Source organism: Crinia signifera, chromosome 4 (genome assembly GCF_055691185.1).
Source record: "Crinia signifera chromosome 4, ASM5569118v1, whole genome shotgun sequence".
In the NCBI taxonomy this organism is placed as follows: domain Eukaryota; kingdom Metazoa; phylum Chordata; class Amphibia; order Anura; family Myobatrachidae; genus Crinia; species Crinia signifera.
Genome location: NC_139220.1, coordinates 127,535,616 through 127,561,299, shown reverse-complemented (window position 1 = coordinate 127,561,299; position 25,684 = coordinate 127,535,616). Strand labels below are relative to the sequence as shown.

Sequence of the window (25,684 nt, the reverse complement as noted above, 5' to 3'; positions counted from 1 at the left end):
TGCATAGCCACCTATCGGAACCCAGAACATCGGTGACCAGAAAAGGCTTCAACTGCTGTGGGAAATGCAAGGCCTGCCAAAATAAGGAAACAACGGAAGACTACACCGACAAATTCGGGAAGAAGTGGATCATTACAGACCACATAACATGCACCAGCATAGGGGTAATCTACCATCTGAAATGCCCATGCGGGAAGTCATACATTGGTAAAACCAGCAGAGCATTGAAAGTGCGGATATTAGAGCACATCAGTAGTATCCGAAATGCCACCAAGGATCAGAATAGATTCAAGACACTAACTCCGGTGGCCAAACATTTTCTCAAGTCCCACAACAGCGACCCGAAAAATTTGAAAGCCTTCGGAATGGTCCATGTCAAGCTAGGAATAAGAGGTGGAGACCTAGACAAAGCACTCCTAAAAACAGAAACTAAAATGATTTACCTGATGGACTGCCTAACCCCAAAAGGATTAAGGCCCTTATTCTGATCGGTGCGGATATTCCCGCTTGCGTACGGGCCGCCGATGTTTATCGTCTGCGCATGTGCAGAGGTCACTCTGCACATGTGCAGGCGATTTCGCCGCATGGATTCTTCATACGCCGCACAGGGGGCGTAGAGGGGCGTGAGGGGCTACTTATCCTCATTACCCTATGCATACGCCCCGCGTTTCATGGGCGTTCCCATGCAAACACGGGGCGTATGCATGGTAATGAGGCCGTGACGCGTGGGTACGGGGCGGGCATCTGACATCGCCGGATGTCAGCTGCCCGCCCCCATACAAGATTTCACACGGACAAGTGTCCGTGTGGTCTTGTGTTGCGGGACCTGGTGGAGCGTGCGGCCCTGCATTCGATGTTCGGCGACCATCGAATGCAGGGGCTGCTCCCACCATGGAGGAGGCGTATCCTCGTCCACATTCATGCGGACCGCCACATATCCGCATACGGACGGAGGTGGCGATCCGTATGGAAGGCGGGGATTCGCAAAGACGGACATCACCGCATATTTCTGATCGGGCCGCACCGATCAGAATAAGGGCCTAAATGAGAATAACAGCTACCTGCCATATCTGTGAGAATTGAAGATATCCCTTTGATCTGAGTAGCATCCTTCCCTATTACATCTATGGGAAATACAAAAGATCCTCATTGCCCAAGATATATAACAGAACCCTGATGCATGCCAAAGCCTTCTGGAAAATTAAATTGACCCCAAATAATGTAAAGACTAGATTACATTGTCTTCTCAGTATAGTGGTAGGAATAAGACCCCTATATAAATTGGATATTTTCACACCAAATTTATAAGAACTAACTCCAGTGTATATACAATGATACACAAAGAAAAATATACAAAACTGTTTCAGAAATGAAAAATATACAAAATAAAAAAGAAAAAAAGAGAAAAAATGAGAGAGAAAAAAGAGAAATAACTCACCATATGAAGTGTTGGAACTCCTGACTCCGGACCTTGACATATAGAGACACCCTGGACATAATAGGAAAACACTCATTAGTACTAAAACAAAGATGATTAGCCCTAAATCTATAAAAACCCCTCAGAAAAAGGATGAGAAAAGAACATGTAAACTCAATCAAGAACGAGTTCACAAAATAATCACCACCCAAATAAAATAAGTCTTAATCACACAATGGAATATTGGAGACATAATCTCCATCTTACAAAGGCACTCTAATGACCACCACAAAATATGAGCACAGTATGTATACTAACACATACATATGAATTCACTACACCCTCTCTCCCCATATGTATCACCTATAATTTATTATTTTTTGTGCACACATTTTTTCACAAATTTTCTCTCACCCTCTTATTTCATTTATTTACAAATGATTCGCTTTATTAATGGATATATATTATGTAAACTCAAATCCACTAGAAACCATTATGATATATAACCTTCTCATTATTAACACATGCAATCACCACTCAAGCCCTAAAATTATTAAAGATAATTACACCTCAAACATAGTTTGGAAGAACACTATATATTAAATTATTTACTCCCCAAAAAAAAGATTCTTATCTCTCTTGTCACTATATATCTTATATATTTAATCCTCTTATAATTATCCACTCAACACTTTATGTGACCACAATCCAGTTCTTAACGATCTCCAGGTCCTAAGAAATGATCTCTAGTGCCAACCATATTATTCAGGAATTTATGAATACACACCTATATTATAATAATAATTAAAATGAAATACATAGCAGAAGACTGACTAAAATCAAGAATAAACAGTATGTAATTCTAAAACACAGAGTCCGGGGTTACTGCATTCAAGCATAAACCCCTAAAAAAGATTACAGAATATTACCCATCCAGATTCCGGGAAGCTCAAATGCCAGTAATAGGAATTAAACAATAACCATTATATCAGTCAAAAGACTTCCCCCAGACACAGCGCCCCAGGAAGATATACAATAAGAATACAGGGAACGACTACCCAGTACAATAAATAAGGATGTACAGAAATAAAAATGTACATCAGTAAAATTTAGAAATAAACCAGCGTGTATGGAATACACAGAGTCCGGGGCGCACATAACAAACCCTGAACTTCCGGGTTTAGATAGAGAAAAGCCGCGATTGGCTGGAAAATCCCACGTGACCGGCGTGATGACGTCACGCGCCGGTCACGTGGACGGGAGATGCCAGGAAGGGCGGAAATAGCCCTAAATAATGATGCATGCCTATTGGAGAGGCAGGACCATGTGACTAAAAGGAGGGGAGCGATTGGCTGACCAACCCCAATAAGTATAACTAGCAGGACACAATCGGCTTGAGGCTCTGAGGAAGCAGACTTGTGAAACGCGTGTTAGCCTGTTTGCTGGCTACATATAAGCTACAAAGACATATGAAATGTATCAATAATGTATTTATGACCTAATTGTGTTTGATGTTAGAAACATAGCTCCAATGAAGACAGCCATAGTGTATTGAGAGCACAATGAATGCAGACAATCGATTACCACTAGATGGCAACAAATAACTAGTAATAGTAAATTGGTATAAACCAATGTGAATCAGAATAACTGTTTATTCTAAACCCAGGGCAAATATGAGCCATTATTAACTGGGAACATTTTGAAATACCAACTTTAACTATTAAATCATAATATTGGTAGCTATAACTCAGTGAGAGAGAGTTGTACTACGACATTAAAGATTACAACATAGGTATTTAATCCAACTGATAAAATATAATCTTAGCAATTTTGACTCAGTGAGAGAGAGTCATATTGCTATTTTTAAATACCCTTGTTGCCATCATTCACACATAGAGTGAACATTTAAGGGCAAACAGCCCAGATCACGTATAAATATGAGTAGCGAATAGCTCAGTGAGAGAGAGCTAATTTGCACCTGTATTTACACACAAAACAATATCATACGATTAATACCGATATCCCTATATATTGCAGCAATGGCTCCGTGAGAGGGGGTCACACTGCAAAATATGAAAATTGGAGGAATTAAAACCTCAATATCATAACGGTAGCAGATATAACCCATAAAGGGCAAATTAGCCCAGAGGGTGCATGTATTTGAGTAGCAAATAAGCTCAGTGAGAGAGAGCTATATTGCACTCTAAACCTGCACAAAGAAGAGTACAAAGAGTGGACTGTTGTATGACCAATCCAATAAAAACACTCAAGGGAATTCAACCCCAATATATGGTTCGGATAGAACTACTATTATACGACCAATCTAATAAAAGTACATACATTACAGTGGTAACCTACTGAGAAAAGGGAATTAAACCCCAATATCAGAACAGTAGTGGGTGCAACTCAGTGAGAGTGAGCGGCATCGGCGAGAGAGAACCACAAACTCTAATCAGGGGAATTCAACCCCAGTATTGCAATATTAGTGAATGCAACTCAGTGAGAGTGAGAGGCATCACAATAGCTAATTATTAAAGTCACCACAATCCACACATAAACAAGTTTCCTAAGGGCATTCTAACCCAGACGGAAAAACATAAACGGCATACAGCTCAGTGAGAGAGAGCTGTACCATACATAAACCTGCATACAAGGGAAAGACCGTATGATTAAAAGAGAAGTTTTGGGCTTCCGGTTCCGGTGCGGCGGATGTAGGACGCTTCTCCCTGCAGCTCCGTGCCTCACCCGCCGCAATTACCCTGCAAGAGCCTAAACGCTCACCCTACCTCACTCCAGCCGCAGCACATCCCTCACTGAGTCGCCGAAGACCTTGCAGACGCAGTTTGAGACCCGCGATGGCGAGCAGGCAGCAGCGTGGAGCCAAAGACGGAGACCGCGCGCAGGCTTCAAAGATGGCGCCCGAGCCCTACACGGACCCCTGGGACGCGACTATCACGCTCCCGCAGGTACAAAGCAACCCTCCTCCCTCACAGGGGACACACAAAGCCCCACATCCAGAGCGCAAGAACCCTTCCAACCAATCCCTTACCTATGAAGATATAGTGCAGGCTATCAGGGAGACTGTACAGCCTATGCTCACAGAACAGGCACAAGCAAACGCTGCAGCGTTGCAGCAAGCTGTGGCTGATATCAAGAGCCAGCACAAACAGCTAAACAAGAGGGTATCCCAGGTAGAGCACATAGCTGGGGAGAACTTTAAAATAGTATCTGAGCTACAAGAAGCTACAGCGGCTTTACATAAGTCTGAAGTACAAGTCTGGGCTAAACTAGATGATCTCGAAAACAGATCACGCAGGAACAACCTGCGGGTTGTGGGACTCCCTGAAACAGTAAAAGGCCCAGCTCTTTACACATTCCTGCGTCAGACACTCCCGGAGCTCCTAGAAATAAAAGATGTCTGCAACGATTTAGTTATTGAACGGGCACACAGGACGGGCCGGGTGTCGGAATCCAATGACGCCAAACCGAGAGTGGTCCTGTTTAAAAGCCTTAATTACATTCATAAAGAGGCAATATGGGCGGCGTCCCGCCGTAAGAGAGATCTGCGGTGGAACGACTCCAGACTCCTAATCTTTCAGGACTACTCCCCTGAACTCACAAGGGCAAGGAAAGCATTCCAACCTGCGTGCACTACACTAGCCCAAGCCGGTAGAAAATTTGCCCTCCTATACCCGGCCCGGCTCCGTATTTTTGAGGGCTCTACTTTTAAAGACTTCACCAACTCTTGTGACGCCGAGGCTTACATTCAAGAGCACAACTTGCAGCGCCAGGCTGAGAGAACTGAGTAAGCTACGGCAGACTATGCCCTGAAAACTAGATAAAAGTTGTGCCTCGCAGACCCTTTAAAAGTTTGACTATTGACTTTTTGGTCAGCTACTTGAAAGCAAAAAGATGCAAGATCTGAAGATAGTAATGGTCCAACTACAACTGGCATCTAAGTTACCCAACAGACACTACAAAACAAATACCATCCCACTTACCCTGCTTTGGAAATGCCTACATGAGACATCAGGGCTAAAAGTAACCACCCATGGGCCCAGCTAGGCATCCTAATGGGGTATTGATTATGACGCTGAAAAGAGGACTCAATATATCTTGAGACTAAACTCAGTTACACCACAAAGATGAGAGATTGAAACACCTCCTACTAAAGAGGGCGCATCTTTTGGTACAAAACGGTTAAGAGTTAAGGTACAAGAGCAATCCAGGCTTGGATAGCTCTTGGTCAGAAATGTTTTACTGTTTAATTCAAAGTTGCGGCGGGGCTGATGCGGAGCCACCGCCAAGGTTGTATTGATTTCATTTGTATTTATATGCTAGTTCCCAGCACAATGGGAAGCCATTTAGAGCTTAGAAGTTTTGGGAGTCCACCAAAAAGGAATTTGTGGTATAAATATGTTGGCTACACTCCCTCCCTCCTTAATTTCCTCCCCCCCTTGATTCCTCATAGTGTCAAGTGTTTTATGCTCCTGATCTTAGGTAATAACACTAACAGTCAGACAATATGTCTATGATTAAAGTTGCTTCATGGAATGTGGGTGGCATACACTCACCAGTTAAAAGAAAAAAACTATTAATGTACTTAAACAAAAATGCGATAGATGTGGTAATGCTACAAGAAACGCATCTGCTCGAGCTTGAATGTGCTAAATTGAATATGTTAGGCTGGCGTGTACTGGCGTCAGCTCCTTTCACGTCAAAAGCTCGAGGGGTTACTATATTGGCTAAAAAACGCCTACCAATAGAGATCTCTAAGACACTAGTAGACCCGGAAGGGCGATATGTTTTATTAGATCTAAAAATTCACTCCATTAGACATATTATTATGAATGTATATGCTCCCAATACAAAGCAAAAAAAGTTCTTTCAGCATATCCTCACAATCCTAGCGCAATACATGCCATACCAGGTAATTTTGGGAGGTGACTTCAATGTCATATCATCCACATATTTAGATACAAACTCTAAATCAGCATCCAGAAAGCCTCCTAAGATAGGAATCCCTTTTTTAGCAGAGCAGCTTACCCTCATAGATACTTGGAGAGCATTGCACCCCACTGATCGGGACTTTACCTGTCAGTCAGCAGCACATGCAACACTATCCCGGATAGACTACCTGCTTGTCTCTGAGGGTATGCTGCCTAACTGTGTTGAAGCCCAAATAGAACCCATGTGCCTCTCCGATCACTCACTTATATGGTTTTCACTATCCCTCTCACTAGACATAGGCACTTACCGGCTGTGGAGATTTCCCTCGCACCTTTCCTCCTCTATTGATTTTAGAAATAAACTGGAAACTTTTTGGGAGGAGTTTCGAATAGACAACTTGCAGGTCTTGGACAGCGACCCGGCCCTGTTCTGGCAGACGGCAAAAGCCGTTATTAGAGGACGGATCATTCAATACGTCTCAAAACATAAAAAAGAGTCGGTTGCTAGATACAAGACGCTCCAAGTTGAACTATCCTCAGCCTATCAAACCTATAAACAGACCCCATCCCCCCAAAACAAATTAGTATATAATACAGCAAAAAATAGTTTTGATGCCCTTCTTTCAGCTATGGGAGACAGACATTCCTTCTACAGGGATCACCGATTCCATAAATTTGGCAATAAAACTGGTCGTTTATTATCCAGCTTATTGAAAGCAAACGCTCCGCCAACTATCATTCAAAAAATCAGAAGGCCGGATGGTACCCTGGCAGGATCTGGCTCAGACATAGCTGAATTATTATCCTCTTTCTATACAGATATATATACACAACCCCATCGCGACTTAAATAATGAAAACGCATTCTGGGACACTATATCTCTCCCACAATTGGCACAGGACCAAACATCTCTCCTGGGAGCCCCCATTGAACCCCAAGAAGTAGAAGAGGCTATCAAAAAATTAAAACCACTAAAGTCCCCTGGCCCGGATGGACTGTCGGGGGAATTCTTTAAAATACTCCTACCCAAATTAGCACCCCAACTTACTAAAGCATTTAATGCCATCATCAGCTCTAGAACTGTCCCAAAATATTTTAATGATGCCATCATTCGCCTTATCCCAAAACCAGGCCGAGATCCACATTTACCAGGCTCTTATAGGCCTATATCACTCTTAAATGTGGATTATAAATTACTTACCTCTATAATTTCCAACCGTATCAAATTTCTACTCCCTAGTATAGTGCACACAGACCAAACAGGATTCATAGTAGGCAGACATTCCACATCTAATATCAGAAAAGTACTGTCAACTATGCACTGGCTAGATACACATGAGGACATGGACGCCTCATACCTACTTGCAGTAGACGCCGAAAAGGCATTTGATATGGTCTCGTGGGACCATATCTATCTCACACTTACAAAATTCAATTTCCCATCAAACCTAATTCATATAATTAAATCTCTATATGCTGGCTCCACATCCAGACTTATTTGTAACGGCTACCTCTCAAACCCCATACAACTCTCCAGAGGAACACGGCAGGGATGCCCCCTATCCCCACTCCTCTTTGCGCTCGCCATTGAGCCTCTAGCAGTAGCCCTGAGGGGATTATCTGAATTTACTGGCATATCAGTGGCAACAAAAGAAATTAAACTCGCACTATTCGCGGACGATATGCTCCTTTTTGTGAGCAATCCCCTGACATCCATCCCGGCCATAATGCAACTAATAGATAAATTTGGCTCTTTCGCGGGATATAAAATAAACGCGGATAAATCAGAACTTCTTCCCTTAAACAAACCCGCAATCCGACTTATATCTTCACCACCCCCACCTGCAGTTTCAAAATTTAAACTTAACAGCCCTTCACTGAAATACCTGGGTATTCAGCTCCCCTCAGAGATAAGTAAATTGTATAGCCTCAACTACACCCCCATATTCACGAAAATAAACACACTCCTCCAATCATGGATTAACATGCCAATCTCTCTACAAGGTAGAGCAGCAGTCTTAAAAAGTATTATTTTTCCCAAACTGTCCTATGTTATACAGATGCTTCCAATGTACCCCACAGCGACTGATACAAAGCGCTGTGAAACAATGTTCTCTAGGTTTTTATGGGGGGGCAAGAAATCTAGGATATCACTACCCAAATTAAAGCTGAAAAAAAGTGATGGGGGAATGGCAATTCCTGACATTAAAGCCTTCTCGAAGGCCACAGCATTTAGATATGTCTGGGACTGGCTTCTAGGCACATCAACTTACACCAACTTTGACTTAGAACAACAGGTACTCTCACCCTACACACTAGCGGCCCTACTTCACACGCCCAAACCCATGCTCCCACCAGAGGCGAAACTACATCCATTGTTCTGCCACACATATTTAGCATGGTGGTCTGGTAACACACTGCTAAAGAGACATCCGGCCCACTCTAGATATTTACAATTCTGCGGCAACCCCTGCTTCCCGGCAGCACAACACAACTCAAGATTTACTTTGTGGAAAAAAAAGGGCATCATTGCCGTTAGAGATGTCTTCGACCCAGGGGGCAACATCCTATCTTTTGCCTCCCTAGCCGAGAAGTATCAAATTCCTAACTCAGATCTTTTTATGTATATGCAACTCAGGCACTATGTTCAGTCACTACCTCCCCCATTTGACGCCTCACTATCTCTAGACCCACTCACCTCTTTAACTGCCAAGATCTCTTTAGCTCCATACAGAATCAATTTACTGTATTGGGACTTTTTACCCTTATGTCCGAATAAGTTATGGACGCGTGGAGTATCGACCTGGGAAACAGATTTGGGCAAACCAGTGATACTTGAGGATTTACACTGGAATCTTACCAATACTCTTAAAGCATTGCACTCAGCAAGACTGCAGGAGACACATATACGTTTTCTGCACAAGGCTTATATTTCACCGGGCCAACGAGCCCATATGGTACCAGATGCATCCTCAGAGTGCCTAAAGTGTGGTGCCTCAACAGCACTATTTATCCACTGCTTTTGGTCTTGCCCAAAGATCAAGAGATTTTGGAATAAATTATTGAGCTTTATTAACACTACCTTTAAGCTCCATTTACTTCTTGATCCATTAGCAATTCTAATGTTAAACTTCTCTGTATGGCATCTCTCAGGAAAGCAAAAACTTTTAATACCCTTACTATGTTTAATCCTTACCATAGCTAAGAAATTAATATTAACCAATTGGACCGTAAGATCCGCGCCCAGGGTTGAATCGATACGCCCTCATCTCCTCAAAACCTTGTATTTAGAGAGGCAATCTACTATGCCTAACTTAGAAGAAGGAGGCACACGGTTTTATAAAAAATGGGGACCGTATATAGAGGTATTAAGTCCAACCCAACAGGACCAAATTATGTCTGTATTTGACGCAACAAAATGGAGTATATATCGCAAACTTGCCTTACCGGTGAATACACCATCTGTAAATGTCTAAAATATACATGAAGGTACCAGTACCCCACAGTTTCATGTAATAATGGAAATATGTTAGTAAACCAGCAATTTGAATGACATGACCAAGATCAAGAGCAATTGGATTCCACCCTATGTCCCTCCTATAACCCTCCCCCCCTCCCCTTCCCAACCATCCCAACTACCCCCCCTCCCTGCCTTCTTCCACCCCCCCTCACCCACTTAATTGAAAACACAAACAACTGGTTTATATAAACAAATTTTATTAGCTTTATATTTGAAGATGTTATTTTATATGTTATACATGACATATTGCACTACGGTATTAGTCGACACCTTTTAGTAGTTAACAGCTAAGCCTAAGTCAGGCTACATTTAATAAAACAAAGGGTACTAAACATTATCTATATAGACACCTGAGGTTTCCAATAACCCGGGTGCTTTTCTATTCTCACTTTGATACATGTGGGTTCTCCACTGGTTGGTTGGACCTTGCGTGAAGAGATCTGAGAAAGGACTTCATGCCACCATATTGGTTTATGTACCCTGACAGGGGTACGATATATTACTGTATGAACATGCTCATTATGCTTAATATGTATACTTGCTTGGATTCTTGTCTGTATAACCAAAATAATATGAAAAACCAATAAAAATTATTTTCAAAAAAAAAAAAGAGAAGTTTTGTGTGACCAATGTGATGTAATATACTAAATCTGCATTCTTTTGAATTAGATGGTAAATACAAAATACCTAAATACCTAAATACCTAAATACAAAAATAAGAAGGAGACCAGGAATACAGTAATAAAACTGTCTGGGAAATCACACTCCGATTAAGGTGATACCAAATCTATAAAGACATACACTAAAAATCACTCCCAGTATTTACAAAACCCTGTGAGAGGGGGCTAGTAAATCTAGGAGGCCTAAGCCCTATGAAAAGGACTTACAAAACCCTGTAAGAGAGGGCTAGTAAATCCAGGAAGTATAAACCCTATGAAACAAAAGGGCGATATATAGATATCTGAGCATATCAGAAAGAGAACCTAACTCAGACACAACGTCCCTTTCTTTGTAAGCCAGCAAAAGGGGAACTCTTTTAAATCCCTATACTCACCATTTCTATCTTTTTTGTGCAATAGCACATTACACTATATGTTGTATGTTTGTATGTGCATTTTAATCTCTTTTTGAAAATTTCACAAGCTCCAAGGGGAGATCACCACACGGATTCTATATGTTAAAAAATCCTGACAGGTCGTTTATCTCCCCTTTTTTTACATTGAATTAAACCAATAAAGTTATAACCTTTTAAAAAATAGAATATCTCTACTCTTCTTGAAATATTCCTATCTTCAGGTGTGCATCCACAGTGCAATTCTTTCTTTCTTTAAACCTGTACTCTAACCCCATTGCCCGGATAGCACCCGCTGCCTAACAAACAGCAATTAAAGGCCACCCCCTAAATAAAATATAGGGGATATCTTTAAATAAAAGTGTGTGCGGACTCCTAACTCCCCTCCCCCTACCCCCCCGATTGAACATCAGGGATCGCAAATGTAAAATACATGCAGTGTTGTTCACCGCATTGGTATCCCTATATAAGATCATAAATAATATGTACAGTGTTAACCACTGTGTCAAAATAAACCATAATATGAGCTGCCAGTGTAAGAAAACAGTAGAAGGAAACAGAAATATATTGCTGTTGCTGAAACCAGGGAATAAATATATACCCGCTATAGGGGGAACAAAAGGGTGGTACCAACTATCAAATAGTCGACACAACCGTCGACATGCAGTGTCAAAATCACAGACCTAATGTATAAGATTACGTGAATTACAAGAAACAGTGGAGTCCAGCAGACTCATTGAGTCTCCAAGGTACCAAAGTTCCAAGTTTATTGATCCATCTGGCCTCTTCTTGTAAGAGACGCAGGGATCTGTCACCTCTCCGAATGCTGGCAGGTTTATGGTCAATGATGATATAGCGTAGCATTGAAATACCGTTGCCTCTTGTGACAAAATGCTGTGCCACAAGTTAATCGCTATGACCACTAGCCAGTGCTGAACATATAGTGGTGGATTTATGTAGAGCTGGATTAAGCCTTCAGGGGGCCCGGGGCACTTTTGGAAAGGGGGCCCCCTCCTAATTGTCATTACTGGCTGCAAACTGCACAGGAGAATATTACACTGTCAAAACACAGAGTAAGAGCAGTATAAACTTGGTCAATGGTCAACTGCAGGGGGGGGGGGTTAAAATAAACATGTATAATATATATAAATACTGCATGAAAAGCCTGTGTTTGTCCCTCTGTACCTTACTCTGTAGGAGCCCTGCCAGGCTCAGCGCTGCCTCTGATTAAAAACCCTCCCATAACAAGGCCACTACTGCTGCTATCCTTCATGGGCCTGAGAAGCATGTAATGAGCTCCACCAAGCAGAGCTCAGCAACAGCCACTCAGCCTCTGACCTCTTGTGCAAAGTCTTATGGGACTTAGTCAACTCCCAGTAATGCAATGCACACTTGTGCAGTCAGTGTTCCTCAGCTCCTGATGCTCAGCACCATTAATCATTGTCACATTGGCAGATAGGTGAAGCTGCAGCACTATCCCACTCCCATGCACAAAACCATTAGCTTAAAAAAATACTTACCAACCACAGGGGCCCCTAGATAGAGGGGGGCCCCAGGGGTACTGACCCCTTGTGCCCCCATTATAATCCGGCCCTGGATTTATGACCAGCAATGCGTTCACGCAATGTGCGGCCAGTGTATCCAAGCCCACAGGGGCATGTAATTAGTAGATTATAAACTTAGTTGTACATGTCACCGATGTCTGGCCCATTTGAGGATAGGCCCATTTGAGGATGTGGGAAGTCACTACCTGTATTCAGGGACCTGCAAACCGCAAAATTCATGCACCGAAAACACCCATTGCGTCTTTGCAAAATGGTGTTCTGTAACGATTTTGCGCCTTTCATCCTGCTTATGTCAGTCCTCATAACCCAGTTGCGTATTTTGTGTCGTTCAACATAGTCATCCAGCTACCTCCGTGCAACCTTTTGGCCTAAAAACAACATTGTGAGGTGTGAGATGTTCAGAATAGACTGGAAATGAGTGGAAATTAATGTTATTGAGGTTCCTTATAGTGTAGTAGCCAAAAAAAACCCACAAATCCTGCGATTATAGTGGCTTTTATGTTGTTTTTAATACAGATCCAAAACACAAAACAAGAAACACAAAAGGGTGGTGTATTGGAACAGATCAAGGCCCAAAACACGGCCAGAGATACAGACCCAAAACCAGAAAAGTGCTTGGTGCACACCCCTAATGAGAGAGAGAGAGAGAGAGAGAGAGAAAGAGAGAGAGAGAGGGAGAGTTTGACATTATGCCATGAAGTTTTGGTGATGTATTAAACTTCTTTCAAAACTTGCAAAGGTTGGAAGACTGGTGAGTGCTCTTTTGAGGACACACATGCATAAAAGTCCTCCAACGTTTCGGTACCAATAAGAGACGGCACGGCGCACGCACACACTCGCGCAATGCACTCCTGGGTCCGCTGGAGATGACGGAGAGAATGCTGAAGGCCTGCCATGGATGCCGGGGGACTTGGTAAGTATAAAAAAGGGTTGGGGGGGGGGGGGGGGGTAAAAACATATATAAAAAAATAAAAAAACTGATTTATTAAAAAAATACAACACTTTTTTTTAAATAATTCGGATACGGAATCTACGGATAGAGGATACTCAACCTGTATTACTATAATGGTGGGAGTTGTGAGAGAATGTATTGCTATAATGCAATGTCATTTACAGATAGAAGTCTATTAAGGGTGAGTTATGAAATGAGTTAAGAGACCATGTTTAGGTGTGTGGCTGATCTCCAGAGGGGGTTTGTGCATGGGCTGGACCCTTGATAAATAAATGCCTCCCAGTTGTCCTTATTTTTTTGCTGGACCCCATCAAGCAGTGGGACCCACCGGAGGTATCCCCTGTACCCCTGTGGGCCAGTCCGACTCTGATGGACAATCTAGGGCACCACAAAGTGAATGCATAATTTAGTCTTTGAAGCTGTTCTCTCTCCTAGCTTTGGTTTAGAGACATACATGACGATTTTGGAAAGAGTGAGGGGAAATCACTCCTCTCCTTATTATATGTTATGATTCTGTGGTTAAAGTTGTTGGTACGTGCGTATTTGCAGGGTGCCCAATTAGCATATGTACGCTAGCGTAGGGAAATCGCATAGCATCGCACGACCTGTTTTAGTGCTGTGTGATGCGCGCGATGCGATCTCAGTAGTTAATATGGTATGGACGTTAGGCAGTTAGCGTAGCTGTGCTTTCAGAATCAGTGTAGGCTGCGCAAATAGTGTAGTCAGTCAGAACTTGCGTAGTGTTCCCGGTCCCTGTCAGTAATGGCTGCATCAGGGAGAGCAGAAAACGTGAACAAAGTGACAGTAATGTCTGGTGAATCTGTGAGCATGTTCACCTTGCCAAAGACAGAGGAGGAGGCTGTTTGTTTTTTCCAGCAGTACAATTTGCTTCTAGTCACGCAAAATTGAGTGAATGGTCACCCCGAAGCGTGACGAACGCAGTGAGCCCTGCGTGGGGCGGCGAAACGTGTCCTCCGGACCTTTTCATACACCCACTATCCATGTCGGCATGGAGTTGATTTCATATAGTGTGGTGAGCACAGTGAGGGGATGTGGAATACAGGTAAAGTAATCCACGTGCGCTCGCCACACTTCGGGCTCGGTGGCTCGCTTCGATCGCCACAATATATAGAATCAACTCCCCGCCGACGTGGATAGTGGGGGGTATGAAAAGGTCAGGAGGACTCGTTCCGCCAGCGCTTGCCATGCTTCGGGGTGGCGTGGATAGTGGGGGGGTGCCTAAAACTCATTGCATGTCATAGAAGTGTATAGTAAAGTTAACGGCATCACACCCTATAAAATTGCATGCGATCACATAAGATTTTGCGTGAGGTGCGATTGCATGCGATGCGATGAGATCCGCCCGCAGCAAGAGAGCAGTGAATAAATTACATAGGAAAATCGGATCACATCTCATTGCACGCATCGCACGGCATTAAAACAGGACATGCGATGCGATGCGATTTTCTTACGCAGAATAGCCAACTAAGCAAATTTCTTAGTGGGCGCCGTGGTACTACACAAGTACCAAGTTATTTTTACTATATTGGTCAAAGTACACCAAGAATAATTTTTCTGAGGCACAATAAAAATCAGGTTGTGGGTAGAAACTGTTTCTGAGCCCTAGAAAAAAGCAGGTGCATACACTGTATGCCTTCCCCGATCAGTCCTTTTATCATACATAATGTAAGTGATCTAGTCTCAGGGACATAAAGTGGGCCCTATAGAAACATGATCCGCCCCACTCCAATGTAGCTAGAGAGACTTCTCTTTTTCTCAACCATAGTTAATGTTCTGCCCCATAGCAGTGCCATAGTACACATTATCTGCACTGTGCCCCAAGTTCATATTATGCCATATTTTAGTGCCACCCCTAAAAAATAATATTCCTCACTGTAGTGCTGCTAGTTCACATTGTTATATACATTAGTGCCCTCAGTTTGCATTATGGCCAGTGCTCTGAGATCTGCTGGCCATGCCCCCAGCCTCTCTGAATAGACACTATGACAATTTCTTAGGAATTTTTGGGAAATAATATTGTCAGTTAATTTTTTTTTTTTAAAGGTGCTTTGTGCGGCTTTGTCTCAAACTCCATGGCACACCAATAGGGTCTGTTTGGTATGAATTGTGAAAAGGTGTAGGTGTGTTGAACAAAAGTTATGTTGTAACATCTTCATTTTAGCTGTTAGGGAACCCTTTACTGCCGAATCAGTAACTAGTGCCCCTCAATGGAGGGTCTTATGCCTATAACAATGACCCTTAGTGCAAGCAGGTACACTGGTACTTAGGCCACCGCCAGGTCTTATTGTCTCTGGGCAGTAGATACTTATACAACAGACAGACAACCGCTACGTGGTGTTAGATGGCAGGAAAATACTACAATATAGTTGCAGAAGGTGCAACTGTAAACTAGTCACTAGAATTACCCCCAATTTGGTAAATAGGGTATCTGCCAGAAATGCTAAGCATAGTCACTAAATCACATTCAATGGCCGGTACAGATATAACAGGACATGGTAAGCAACGGGAATAGATTATGAATAAACGAGGTCTCAGCTTGACTGGCAACAGGAATTCCAGGACAGGCACGGATGACACGGACACAAGTGATCTGGACAAAACACGGACTGGAACTATGATGAATCTTTCCACCGGGTGTTCTGAGAATCTACTTGAACAGGAATCCACTGACCTTCATGGAGATGGTAACGACAAGATCCTCCAATGGACATGCAGCACAAGGTTTTTCCAGAATCCTTCCAAATGGAATCTTTCACCACAGAAGCAGCAGATATGAGTCTTTCTACCAGAGAATTAAAGGGATCTTCTGGACCAGAATCCACTGGACCTCTCTGGAGTTGTTAATACCAAAGAATCTTCCAGCAGATTAGACAGGAACAGACCTTTCCAAATTTGCCTAGTAAAATCTCTCTTCCAAGATTAGCTTTGGAATATTCCCTGACTGAATCAGCATAGGACATTATTGGAGCTGTAAATCAACAAGATCTTCCTAGAGGGATCCTTCCATAGTTCTTAACAGAATCTTTCAAGTAGTTTAACATGTCGTATGACACAGCCTACATCAGTGATGTCTTACTCCAGCTCCAGCTGTTGTTGAACTACACATTCCAGCATGCCCTGCATCAGTGTCAGCATGGCCAAAAAAATAGTAAAACTGTAGCAGGGCATGCTGGGATGTGTAGTTCAACAACAGCTGGAGTGTCAATGTTAGCCATCACTGTCCTACATGAAGCTATCACTGTTGTATATTGAAATACCTTTGTTTATTTCAATGAGTCTTGCACACTGTAGATTAGGTGTTTTATGTCTCATTTATGAGTTATACATGAATACAGTTAGATATCATTCCACTAGCTTGCTCTCCCTTTCCTTCTCCTCTATATCTTTACTTCCTGGTCACATGTTGCTCTATACTGCAAGATTCTTAAAGAGATATTAATTTAACTAGCTAATACACATAATCTATCTTTATATGTACTACATCTCCCCCTTCCTTTTATACTGTATGTAAATTACTAATTTTAACATAACAATGTGCGGACTGCATTTTAGCATAAACATTATCCCACAATATGCAATACACATTAAACTGAAAAAACATTTTAGAACAACAAGTTATGAGCCATAAATTGAAAGTCATATCTGCTCAATAAGCCTTGTAGGAGGTTTAATGGCTCTGCCTCTTCTTGTCTGAGTGTATGATCCTTCACTCAAAGGAACAGACACAATAGAATCACTTGGTGCTGAGGATGTTATAGGTGGTGTGTTGACATCATCTTGACTTGGTGCATCAGAAGCAGGGGCTGGCTGGCAACTTTTGGCCTGGGGGGCAAATGCAAGTAAGTGGCCCTGACTTTTCTATGAGCGCTGGGAGAGCACTAGGATCAGGAATGAGGGGTATAGGCAGGGCAGGTTCATGGTTTTTCAGCACTGTAGGCAAAACAGCTTAGTGCTCCCCACACCAACCACACATCCTTAATCACTTTCCAGAGCCTCAGGAGAAAGTGTGTAGGTGTCACATTAGTAGTTCAACACCTGTCATTTGCATCTAGTTTAACAATGATCCCTCCTTAAGATGGTGAGAACTTCTCTCCTTGAAGAAGTTGCAGTGAATCCCCCTTGTTATATATCTCATTCGATCCTGTTCCCCTCTGCTGGGAGGCTGGCCCAGTCATAGGTCGGACGTGCAAGCAGGTCTGACCTCTGACTCCGATGTACACGAGACTGCGCATCGGATCAGATGTCAATCACTTATGATTTGGCCACTTTCCACCCGATTTCTTCACCCGATCCGTCGGAATCAGGTGAAAGTGGCCAAATCAGTCTAGTGGAGGGCCAGCCTGAATGTGAGAGTATGGGTAGAAAGTAAGTAATAACTGATAAAAAGATTGAGCTGATGCATCTGAGGATGGGGCTGAAAAAAAAGATTGGGCTGATGCATCTGAGGATGGGGCTGAAAAAAAAGATTGGGCTGATGCATTTGAGGATGGGGCTGATGCATCTGAGTAAGATAGTCTACCAGGGTTGGGAGTCCTAATATGCCATTTAGTAAAGCTTTGACATTACTAAATGGGCAATTTTTATAGAACATGCATAACTACATGGTTAAAACAGCATTTTCCTTTCAGCAATAGTACTTTATAATAAATATACATTATACCAGTGGGTTGTACCTGCGCACTGAATCTCAGGGTTAGCTACCGCACTTACGGGTGACTGGTCCGTGGGTTTAAATAGATTGATTGGTTTTCTTTAGTGCCGCTCTCTACCCTTTATGGTTGTGAATTGGCTATGAATAATTTAACAGTAATGAATGACATGCACTGATTTACTTTAAAAAAAAAAGAATTTATACTGTATTATAAGCGTTACTTTTTTACATGTAGTAAATGCAGTATGTTCAGTACTCAGTATCAAAAAGAAAAGAAAAGAAAATCCAAATAATGAAAACAGATCAAACAATCAAAACCACTACCTGTGGCAAAAAGTAGATATGTTGCTAAAACATGAGTATGCACTCAAACCACAAACCAAAACCAAAACCAAAATTAAAATAACAAAAAATGCTGCATGCAGACGATGGATATGTTTCTAATGGGCTTAGCCAACTTAACTCATAGGGCAGTATTCAATGAGAAAAGTTCTCCGTGTTTTGTGGAGAACTTGTGCTTTGTTCGCCTTGGACGGAGCATTTTGCTCTCCAAAAGCGAGCAACCCTATTCAATGTGAAATGTTCTCCGTCTTTCTAAGTGATTTTCTCCGTGTCTCTCCGTGTAGCAATTCTCCATCTTTTGATGGGGAGCTGGAATGTGAACTTTTAAACTAAAAGGTTTTTTTAAGAAATTTTGGTGTCAAAAAATCAGTTTTTTTTTCTGTGAAGGGGCATGTTATTTTTATTCATGTGCTTATAGCACATGAATTTATATTTAATTAAAAAAATATATATATATATTTTTTTTTTTTACACAGTGCAGCCAGCAGGGGGCCGGAGCGCTCGAGCCGCTCATTACATATTCATATATTCACTGCACCCGATCGTTAGTATGCACAAACGGGTGCAGTGAATACTGGGTCCCCCGCTGGCTATAGGGGGGGGGGGGGCAGGCTGTGCTGCCTGGGTCCCGGAGAGCCCCCCTCCTCTCCACATTCCTCTGGAGCAGCCAGGGAGACTTTAATCTCTCTGGCTGCTTCCGGCTCCCTGAAAGCTCCCTGCTCCCTGCAGGGGTTAAGACTCACCGCGAGTGGCGGCGAGTCTTAACCACATTGAATAGAGGGAGCAGGAGTGGCAGCGAGCCCTCCGGAACACGGAGAGTGCATGGAGAGCGAAATAAAACGCTCTCCATGCACAGAGAACTTGGTCATTGAATACTGCTGAGTGAGTCATTTTGGTTTTTGTTTGTGGTTTGAGTGCATACTCATGTGCATACTCAACATATCTACTTTTTGCCACAGGTAGTGTTTTTTTTATTGTTTGATCTATTTTCATTATTTGGATTTTCTTTTCTTTTCTTTTTGATACTGAGTACTGAACATACTGCATTTGCTACATGTAAAAAGTAAAGATAATAATACAGTATAATTTCTTTTTTTTTTTAAGTAAATCAGTGCATGTCATTCATTGCTGTTAAATTATTTATAATAAATATAAAGTTCTAAAAAATACATGTATGTACATATAGTTTACCAAAACCAGAAGTGTTTTGGAGTAGTCCAGACTATAGGGGTGGGGCCCAGGAGGGGACATTTGGAGTGAGTGAGAGAGGATGGAAGTGGAGTGGAGCAGAAAGAACAGACGCTGGCTAAGGAGAGTGAGACTAGTGAGAGGGGAGGGGCCCGGCCACAGAAGAAAATAACCACCCAATGACTGGGCTGGGGGCGGGGCCGGAGCTCCGTGCATAGCAGGAGGCCAGAAGGAAAAGGAAGACGCAGGGCTATGGAAGAGATACTGTATATGCCCTGCAGCAGCATCTGGAAGCTCAGCAGCATCCAGGCTGTTTCTTTAGTTACACCCCTGCACAGCGTCTGGACAGCCAGACAGTAAGCAGAGCGTGCTGTCACTGTGCATGCTGGCGGCCCTAATTGCAGAAATATGTACTAGCCCGGGGGCAGAGGGCACCCTGCCCCCCGGCCCAGCCCGCCACTGATCAGAAGAAAAGGATGGAAATATCTTCTTGAAATGATACACATTTCTTGTCACAGTGTGATGGTCATTTTCTGCAACAACGATTGTTCCCTTCCTTTTTACTACAGTCAGTGGATTATAATGGCATGCGATGTACATGCGATGCCCGCGATGGGTGCCCTTCTAGGAAACAAGTACCCATATTTGATACTGCACTGTTCACAACCTCTCTGCTCTCTATTACATAACCAGTTCCCTACCAATCTACAAATTATTACCCCTAATCCCAGGTCCTCTTTTTTATTTATCAACCTCTTGTATGGCACTGTATCGAAAAGCTTTAGCACAATCTAGGAAGACCACGTCTACAGTGTTTCTATAAAAAAGGATTTTGCTGAAATCCTCATAGAAGCCTAGTAAATTTGTTTGGTATGGTCGATTTTTCACAAACCCATGCTGGTTAATACTAAGTAAACTGTGAAGATCTAAATATTTCTGGATACCATCCCTTAAAAATCCTTCAAATAATTTACCCACTATTGATGTTAAGCTCACAGGCCTGTAATTAGCTGGTTCATCCCTTTTTCCTTTTTTGAATATTGGCACTACCTCTGCTATTCTCGTCTTTTGGTACCTTACCTGATGAAAGTGAGTTATCAAAAACGTAATACAGAGGGGTCGCTAATTCCTCCCTTAATTCCATTAGTACCTTAGGATGAATCCCATCTGGGCCTGTTGATTTGTTTGTTTTGATTTTGCTGAGCTGCAATATTATCTCATCAGTCGTGAAAGCAATATTAAGATCTGGCTTGTTCGTCCCATTTGTGGTACCTGTACGTTCCACTCTCTGCTCTCCCCTAGTATTAACAGTTCTGATTTTCCCTTATCCTCTGCAAAACTTTTACCATTATTATTGGATAATGGGCCTATGTTCTCTTTGATTATTTGTTTACTATTGATATATTTGAAAAACTTCTTCGGATTGGTTTTGCTCTCAGTGGCTATGCACTCTTCATTTTCCCTTTTAGCTACTTTGATTAACCCTTTATAAATTTTGTTTAATTCTTTGTACTTGCTGAACGCCTCCTCACTTACGTTATCCTTATAAAATTTAAATGCACTTATTTTATTGTTGATTGCTGTCCTTACTTTTTTGTCCAACCTTATTGAATTTACCTTTATTGACTTTTGTGATGTATTTAATAGTTAATGATTTGAGCACATTTTTTAGTGTTTCCCACATTTCCTCTGCATTCTTCCACCGCTTCCCACTCAATTTCTTTTAAAGATTCTATGAATAATTCGAAGTTACCTTTTCTGAAATTCAAATAGTTTTTTAAATTGAACAATCATTCTTGGTATCAGTGCTGCATTTTTGTAGATTTATATAAAATATTTTGTGTTTTCCTTGTATCGTGAAATGCACCTACAGTATACTGTAGTTTAATTTGATCCTATATAAATTGAATTTAGCTAGTGGGTGGGTATGTTCTAATTGTCTATCCTAAAAGACACAGAGACATGAATACCAACAATCATCAAAGGACATTTCCTTTTTCTTTTTAAAGCACCCCCACCCCACCCCCTAGGAATTGTGGACGTAGGCAGAATGCAGACATAATTATACAACATCTCTGTATGTTCTGCAGAGGGGACGGGGATAACTAAAGGTACATTCTTATTGCATAATTTTATCCAATCTCTTTGCAGTTTTAAGAAAATCACATTAGGGGCATGCTGACACTGGAGAGCCCTAGGCGGGTGGGGGCAATCCAGTGCTCACCCGCTCCCCGTGGGGGAGGTGCCGGGTATTCAGCCGCTCCACACAAGGGTGGGGGGTGTTTTGCCAGGTATTGCGGTGGCAGACTGGCCGCTCCATACGTGGGGGGGAGGGGGTTTCTGGGTATTGCGGCGGCAGGCCGGTCGCTCCACACAGTGGGATGCCGGGTATTGCGCGGGGGGGTGTGTTTGCCAGGGGCGGGGAGTGTCGGGTGATGCGGCGGCGTCCGCCTAGACACTTCGGAGGTGGGAGGGGGGTAGTTGCGGCTGCCGATAAGTAACTCCAGGGGTGGGGAGGGGGAACGGGTGATGCGGTGGCGGCTGCCTAGTCGCTCTGGAGGTGGGGGAGTTGCCGCCGCCACTCACCTCCATCCAGGGGCGGACCTGCTCAAAACTGCCACCCTCCAGTGGCTGGCACCCTAGGCAAATGCCTAGAAATGCCTAGTGGTGGGGCCGGCCCTGGGGGCATGACCAATGTCACAATATACCACCGGGCATCTCCCGAAGAGGAAGAAGTGAATTAAGATACTGTCAGAGTGTAAAATGTAGATACATAATACAATAAATGTGAACACTTTCATACACAGCTTACCAATAGCTGCAATTAGTAGAAGAGGAATAACCAGGAGGAAGTATAGGTATAATGAAGAAATCTCTGAGTCTTTTTCCAATGTAGTCGTAAATTCGCCCAAAATAACCTTTAGTAGTAAGAAATTGCATTGTGTTAGAAAAAGACCATAGGCATATACAGTAAGCGGGTATTACACCATCTAATGTTGCCATATTTATTTATTTTGCATTGCATTCTGCTAATGGTTTATTCTTTTTAAATGCTTCATTTTCAGTATTTGCGTTTACTGCAGTAAAATGCACTGGCAGTGCATGCAATGTTCTTTTCAATGCTGTGAAAAATACACACATACAGTATGGGTGATGCTCGGTAAGCCAACATTTGCTACTTACCGAGTGGTTAGGTGCCTCCCGACGGCTGTGTGAACGGGTGGCAGGTGCATGAATGCATGCCCCCATTCCCCACGTGAACGACGCATTTGCATGTGAATGGATGTGTACGCTCACACATCCATTTGCATGTGATTGTGGGGGGGGGGGGAATCATTTGAGGGTCGGCGACCATCAAATGATTGTTCCAACCATTCGCAAATAAAAGTCAGTCCAGGCTGACTTTAATTTACGAGCACCTGGACGTACCTGTAGACAGGGCAGCTGGCTGACGTCAGCCGGCCCACCCCGAACATGGCTTCGAACATGGGGATTTTTTGGGGAACACCCAGGAAATGCTGGGCATCCCCATGCTCCAGCCCACTGCCCGCACGCATCGGCGATAGTAATACTCGTTGAAGGCATTTGCCCTGCGTGTGTGAACATGCGTATTTTCACCGATACGCATGGGCAGACCTGCAACATTTATCCCCAGACCAAATTCGTCTCTTTGCGAGCCAAAGTGAGTCACCCCCATTATTTGGACATTTTATTTACTAGCCAACACTTAGCTGTATGTAGACATTTATCAACACTTTATTGATTTAGCATCTGTTGTGGTTGTTTTCAGGTTGGTGATATACTCATGCACCCATTTTTAATTCATGTACTGGAATAATAAATTAATAATGTCTACTCCATTCAGATCAACGGAGTTCTGAAAAGTACTGCAAAATAGCTCACATTGAGCTGGATGGATATAATCCTCTTGCTCTATGAGCTGCCTGGCTTCTACTTTAAACTGAATGAACCTCTCTAGCTTGCTACATGCTTTGTAAGTGAAATGATTACAGTAAATGTGGTAGTTCTATGGTCCTATACCATTGAGAGTGGGGAGTTCCATTAACCATTGAGGGTGGGTGAGTCCATTAACCATTGAGAGTGGGGAGTTCCATTAACCATTGAGGGTGGGTGAGTCCATTAACCATTGAGAGTGAGGAGTTCCATTAACCACTGAGAATGGGTGAGTCCATTAACCATTGAAAGTGGAGAGTCCCAATAACCTGCCTTGCAATAATTTTCCAATGGTAAAATCCTCTGGGTAAAGTCTTAGGAGTAAATTAACTAAAGCCTCTAAAAATGAAAAGCGGTGCTGTTGCCCATAGCAACTAACTAGATTCTGTTTATCATTTTCTAGGCTGCAAAAGAGAAATGGTAGACACAATCTGAATAGTTGCTTTAGTAAATGTATCTCTTAGTCTACATCACGGGTGTCAAACACAAGGCCCGCGGGCCAAATCCGGCCCGCCAGACCTCGTCATGTGGCCCGCGCGAGGAGATAGCACGCAGGGCAGTGTGTCCCAGCTCCTGCCTAGGCCACCTCCTCTCACCCACCCCACCACGGCCGCCTTACCTGTTCCTCCACTGTTGGCTGCCATGTTCCTGTTGGCACATATGTATGCGGCTACAGAAACATGGCCGCGCGCCTCCACGGCTACGTGGAGGAGGGCCCGGCCACCTGTTCCCTCTGATGCCCGGCAGTGACAGACACTGGGTGGGGATGTCATGACGATAACGCCGCCCGCCCATGCGTCTGTAGAGAAGTAGGAGCAGGCAGGGAAGCTGGACCGGGAGTCGGGGACAGTGTGGCCGCAGCAAGCAGTGAAGAAAAGCTGGAAGCCGCAGCAGCTGCAGGACAGACGGAGAAAGTGAGGATGAGGATCACACTCACAATAAAAAAAAAATATATATCTGCTGTTTCCTGAGGTGTCCCCGTGTATAATAATAATAATAATGCCATGACACCACAGGCTGCTCCTCCTGTATAATCATTTATGTGTCATGGCATTACTTTTATTATATTATACAGGGGGAGCAGTCTGTGGAGTCATGGCATTATTATTCTACAGGGGGAGCAGCCTGTGGTGTCATGGCATTCATTTTATATTATACAGGGGGAGCAGCCTGTGGTGTCATGGCATTGTAATTATATAGGGGGACCTACAGATACAACCGGCCCTTTGAGGGTGACCAATCTGCTGATGCGGCCCCCGATGAATTTGAGTTTGACACCCCTGGTCTACATCAACAGTTAGGGGAATACATTAAACAGTGGCATGCTTAAAAGTAATTGAGCTAGAGAATAAGCCGCCTGTCCTTCTAGCATGATGATGTTCTAGCAGGACATTGCCTCTGTGCTTGACTATTTGGCCTTCCACACACCAGGAAGATAATTATGCCTAGTAAGTCCACTGTTGGAAGAGATACTAATTGTGATTTCTGTCATAGCAAGGACACCATGGTTTATCCCCAAGGGAAACTGGTCACCAGAGAATATAATGTATCATACTATAGGCAAGATGTATCAAGAAGTTCTGTCTGACCAATCAGTGTCTGTCATTTATCTACTGTAGTACAGCCTTTTAAATAACAGTTAGAAGCCAACTGGTTGCTTTTGGCAACTGCTTCACCTTATCTCCCCCTATATATACATCATGTCTTCTAAGATTTCAGACTTAATCTTGTCTTCTAAGACTTACACGGGTCCAATTTTGTCTGCTTTCAATAGATTCCGATGGATCGTGTCGATATATCCGATGAAATCGGGCCAATTCGGATGTTTTGACATCAGGTCCAATCTGATGTGCAGTCCTGTGTGCAATGGATTGGATCCTGTAGATCAGTGGTCAGGGAACTCGGTCCTCATTACCCCACACAGTGCATGTTTTGCTGGTAACCCAGCAGGTGCACAGGTGTACTAATTACTCACAGACACATTTTATAAGGTCTGCAGGTGGAGTTAATTATTTCACTTGTGATTCTGTGAGGAGACCTGCAAAACATGCAC

The 25,684-nt window shown here is 43.0% G+C and overlaps 1 protein-coding gene across 1 annotated transcript in view; it reads right to left on the bottom strand.

Moving 5' to 3' along the window:
* The window catches only part of LOC146072973 (plexin-C1-like), a 42,794-nt gene that overhangs the window by 4,993 nt on the left and 12,117 nt on the right, over nt 1-25,684 (bottom strand). The window contains exons 4-5 of the mRNA XM_083180144.1: nt 22,490-22,595; nt 1,439-1,489 (exon numbers count right to left, since the gene is read on the bottom strand). Coding sequence (XP_083036270.1) covers nt 1,439-1,489; nt 22,490-22,595 — 157 coding nt within the window. The remainder of the gene's footprint in view (nt 1-1,438; nt 1,490-22,489; nt 22,596-25,684) is intronic.